At 33.9% G+C, this 5,049-nt stretch overlaps 1 protein-coding gene across 1 annotated transcript; it reads right to left on the bottom strand.

Annotated features, from left to right (window-relative positions):
- Positions 1–1,866: 1,866 nt before the first annotated feature.
- On the bottom strand, positions 1,867–4,481 carry LOC116339994 (3'-5' RNA helicase YTHDC2-like). The gene is made up of 6 exons (XM_031766106.1): positions 4,358–4,481; positions 4,064–4,286; positions 3,400–3,997; positions 2,742–3,321; positions 2,131–2,279; positions 1,867–2,052 (listed from the first exon to the last, which is right to left on the bottom strand). The coding sequence occupies exons 1-6, from the start codon at positions 4,479–4,481 to the stop codon at positions 1,867–1,869; spliced, it is 1,860 nt and encodes a 619-aa protein (XP_031621966.1).
- Between the last annotated feature and the right edge of the window lie 568 nt (positions 4,482–5,049).

The following is a 5,049-nucleotide window of genomic DNA, read 5'->3' as shown; positions in this document are numbered from 1 at the left end:
TCTTGCCGCTCCAATGTAACTTTGCAGCCACGAATGTTAAATTTTTTCAAAAGTTCCTCCATTCAGATGATTTTATGACTAAAGAAAACTTATGATTTAATACAGCACAAAAGAAAATATTGAAACAAGCTTGTTTAAAATCTCAATATATTAAGCACATGTAGTGAAATGCGCCAAAAATATTGTCATTGCATTGCTACTTGTCTTGTATTTAAAATACTGTATTTGTATACGTACAGTCGTACACAAGAGTCCGTGTGTTTGGCACAAATTTGTCTCATATAAATCAGTGTTTGTATGCGTGAACGATAACCAAACAAGTGTGTGCGTGTGTAAATATGTTTATGTAAAATGGCACAAATTAGTGCCAGCAGTAATGTCATTGCGAAGGAAATTAATAGTCCATATTATTGAAGTTTATGTGGACTAATAAAATGATGTTATCTATTTTTATTCTATTTTGAAACAAAAAATGGGCTGTTTGGAGTAGTTTGTTATGAGAACAATGCATAGAAAAAATATAAAAATGTATAAGTGGGTAAAAAATTAATTGAAAAAAGGTGTATTATGCCATATTTTCTACCAATTGATAATTAGGACTTGCTCAAATCGATGATGGTTCTTACAGTGCATTGGAAAGTATTGCTAATCAATTGCCAACAGAGATTAGATAGATTAGAACAGTCATTTATTTAATAAATTTCAATTAAAGTACAACAGTTAATTTCCAAGCAATCCGTTTAATTCAAATTTTTGTTGACAAATGAAATTAAATAAATTTATTCTTATTTTATATTGAAAAAACGTTAGTTTTGAATTTAATAGATTTTCTCATAATAATTTCATTGCATTGAAAAACATATATTTTTATTTGAAATCAGCTGTGTCATTGCTAATTGTCTTGTATTTAAAATACTGTATTTGTATACGTACAGTCGTACACAAGAGTCCGTTTGTTTGGCACAAATTTGTCTCATATAAATCAGTGTTTGTATGCGTGAACGAATGTGCGTGTGTAAATGTGTTTATGTAAAATGACCGATGCAATGTTATGCAAACAGTGCAATGGTATCGCAATGGTATCGTGTTTGCATATCGATTCACCAACCTTACCGGCTAAATGAGATCAACCACCTAAACTCCGAAAAGTACTACAGATATCATAATCGAGATGGACTATGGAATTTGTTGTTCGATGTCGATAAAATCAACCAATTGGGCAAACGATCCAAACAATTCCATCATCAAATCATGACCGATAGTGTTTCCGTATCTGTTCTGTACACCAAACCAGAGCGGGCTTGCAATGAAAATGTGCATTCACAGCCGGACAAGCCCGTAGCTAATTAAAGTTTTTTATTTAAAAAAAAAAGATATTTCATATACAATTCAATTGATACTAATGATTGTCGTTCCTCTTTTCCATGTATTCACACCCGAATGTTATGCTATGGCAACCGTGAAAATGGCTGAAACTACACACAAATCCGGGTCCAAATTTGACCCTTAAACTTGTGCCTGGTAATGGTTTGAAGTGTGGTTTTGTAAGAATCTTGAAAACATAGCAGCAAATTTAAATCACAAATGAAACAAAAGGTTAATTTCATCGTCGTCACCAATAAAAGTAATCCCGTCATTTAAACTAAAACGTGTGGCTTTCATGTCATCTACCAGTGCATTGTTATCGTTTCCAAATATAGCGATTTTTGATAATCATTCTATTTTTTTTTTTAAATAAAAATTATAATTCATTATTTTAATTTTAATTTTCAAGTTTAATTCACATTTTTGTTGACAATTTTTGTTTCCATAATAACTTCATTGCATTGAAAAACATATATTATTATCAACAGCTGTGATTCGTTATCACTTCCACATGACATTCGGCTCATTGAAAAAGTTTTCAATTGTATCCATACTAATCGAGTCCTTTTTAAGCTGGAATTTTTCGATCTTCTTCCGCTTTTCCACTTCATCCTCTTCTTTAATAAAATTACAAAGAGTCTCCAACATTTTCAATTCATCAATGTCGGGCTGGAATGACATATGATTCTGTAAAAGCCGTGAAAACATCGAGGCAAATTTTAATCGCAAATGGAACAAAAGGTTCATCTCATTTTGTTCACCAACAAAACTGGTCCAATCATCATTTAAATTGAAACGTGTGGTGTTATCGTCAGTCAATGCATTGATATCATTTCCGGAACTATCAAGTTTTGATAAAATTGTATGGCTTAAATGTGCGGGTCCAGCAAATAAAATGACATGAATAGGAGAAACTGCAGTTACATGTCGAATTAACGTGGTACGACGATTGTGGACTTTTTCTCCATAGACCAGCCATTGCACGCCTTATTTAATTACATTTGGATCCATTATGAATTCATTTATTCTTGAAGAACGTAGCACCGATGTGTGGTGTAGCCCCAAATCGTTGTCATTTTTTGAAGAAATATTTCCGTTTGAAATTCGGCACAGATTTGGATATAAACTGGCTGTCAAACATGCTTTTATGATTTCCCATTTCGCAGCATTGCGATTTAAATATTCCAATTATTTGTCATCTTGAATAAAGCCAGTCAATTTTAAATGTCTCATAATCATTTTACGGAGGAGATTTATTTTTTCCATAATTGAATTGGAAATTTGATTTTTGGCACAGAATTGAATTCGATTTCTTTCCAAAGACCATTCATTGAACAGATTTAGTAACATTTTATGATCACTAAATGATTTGTTACTGAATTCTTTTCTGATTTCATCAGTCGTTTCGGTTGCTTCTTCTTGCTGATTCGTTTGATCAAACGAAAGTACAAACGGATCTTGGTGTGATATTCCACTAACGATTGTAACAACCGGATCAATGCATTGTAAAGCAATGGAATATAAAATCATTTTTCCCAACTGAGAATCAACTGGCATATTGATCAAATGATTGCCCAAATAAGTCAGCCTTTCATCTGTATCCAAAGCATCGATTTTTTTCAATAGCTCAATGCTCTGTCGAATGTTTTCACGTGGTGGTGGTTCCAGACCCTTGTTCAAAAAGTTTTCAATAGATATATATGGAGCCAATATTTTCGTCTTGAGACAAATTTCCGTTAGTGGGATGCGCTGTATTTCAGGAAGAGTATATTCTTCCATTTCTTCATATTGTTGAAGTGAATACAGACGATACGCATAACCATTTTGGGTTCTTCCGGCGCACCCGGCTCTTTGTTTGGCACAAGCTTTGGATATGGATTTCAAGATCAAACCTGATGATTCAGTCAACGGATCGTATTGTTTTTCTTTGGCTTTTCCCGCGTCTATTACGTGCACCTGATAATAAAATTAAAAAAAAACAGTGCATTGACATTTAATAGCACCTAAAAAACTGATTGATATTATTATACTTACAACATCTTCTATTGTGACCGATGTTTCCGCTATATTTGTACTTAAAATAATTTTTCGAATTCCGTTTGACATTGGATTAAAGACACGAGATTGATCGAGATTTCCACTGTGTAAAATGAAAATTTGATAGTTTTCCATTTCCGATTTGGTTTCGATTTGTCTTTTTTGTGCCATAATGTCATCATAGCCGGGTAAAAAGACAAGAATGCTTTGGTGCGTTGGTTCTTTTGTATGTATTCGTTTGATGACATTCAACAATAGCTCATTTTGATTGGAAATAAGTGCGTCCATTGCATTGTTCTCAAATTCAGTATTAACTATGATGTCATTTAAATAAAGAATGTCAACATCAAACAGTCGTCCCGGTACGTTTATAATTGGGCATCCACCAAAATAATCGTCGAATTTTTTGCAATCCATGGTGGCCGACATCAAAATTATTTTTAAATTGGGATGCCATTTAATGGCCTCTTTGGCCAGAATGAAAAGAAAATCGGTAGTTTGCTCTCGTTCGTGTACCTCATCTAATATGAGGTGTGTAATATTTTGGTACAAATTCTCTGGTTTTGATGTGGTTAGGCACCTAAGCAAGAAACCACTACAATGACAAAATGCATTGATTGATTAACATCAGAAAATAACAAAAACAAATCGAGTAACTAACCTTGATGTCAGAGTTAAATTTGTTGTCTTATTGACACAACGATCAAACCTAATTTGATACCCGACAGTACCACCTATATGTTCGTTCCTTTCCTCGGAAATTCTTTTCGCAATTGATGTCGCTGCTATTCTCCTCGGCTGAGTACAAATTATCCGTGTTTTTTTGTTTTTTTCACAACCATCTTCAATGATGAATTGCGGGACCTGTGTTGACTTACCCGAACCTAAACAAATTAAAGTTTTATACTATGTCTTTTGGATGCTTTAGAAATTAAGTTTTCAAAAATGTTATTACCTGTTTCGTTCGAGATTATAATAACTTGAGATGCATCAATTGCATCTAAAATTTCTTTTTTGTATTTGTGAATTGGAAGTTCCGATTTAGTTTGCAGTGCATTGCTGAGTGGTGGTATACTCATTTCAATTTTGGATGTAAATTGAAATTCAAAATCACCTTTTGCTTGAAAAATGTTTGGTATATTTTCGTTTTGCGTCGACGCAATCGATTGTGCTGTGTCAATTGTTGTAGAAATAGCTTGAATTGAGTTCGTTGACAGTGCCAAAAACGATTCAAGTCCATTAGATGTACTTATGAGAAAATGTTTCTTGTATACAATCCAGTGACCGGTTCGCGCATATTTCTATGCCTGATAGCTATGCTAAGCATAGCGGAGACGCAAGCCGCAACGCACCCGTCGCCATTCGATTCGAGCTATATTGTATGCGCACGGTCGTCTGCATTAACGAACATGTGTATTGTTCATATAGAGTGAACGGCGATGCGTCGGTTGCGTTTGCGGCTATGCTTGGCATATCTATGCTACCTAGCGTATTTAGGCAAGCATAGAAATCACAGCAATGAAACGACAACAACAATAACACATATTTTTACTGTCAAAATTTTGATGTCAAATGGTGTCGACATTGGTGACGGTATTTTGAAACAGACTGTGTAATCCATATTCATCGTATATGATCCTATATAAA

Source organism: Contarinia nasturtii, unplaced genomic scaffold (assembly GCF_009176525.2).
Source record: "Contarinia nasturtii isolate CC-2019 unplaced genomic scaffold, AAFC_CNas_1.1 Cnas_scaffold_599, whole genome shotgun sequence".
NCBI lineage: Eukaryota > Metazoa > Arthropoda > Insecta > Diptera > Cecidomyiidae > Contarinia > Contarinia nasturtii.
The sequence above is the reverse complement of the archived record's forward strand: the minus strand, read 5'-3'. Positions and strand labels throughout refer to the sequence as shown.

Bases quoted from the DNA above. Each gene is read 5' to 3' on its own strand.
- LOC116339994 (XM_031766106.1), bottom strand. From the start codon at position 4,481: ATGAGTATACCACCACTCAGCAATGCACTGCAAACTAAATCGGAACTT. The intron at 3,998-4,063 runs GTTAGTTACTCG...TTGTCATTGTAG, and splicing joins AATTTAACTCTGACATCAAG to TGGTTTCTTGCTTAGGTGCC. The intron at 3,322-3,399 runs GTAAGTATAATA...TTTTATTATCAG, and splicing joins CGGTCACAATAGAAGATGTT to GTGCACGTAATAGACGCGGG.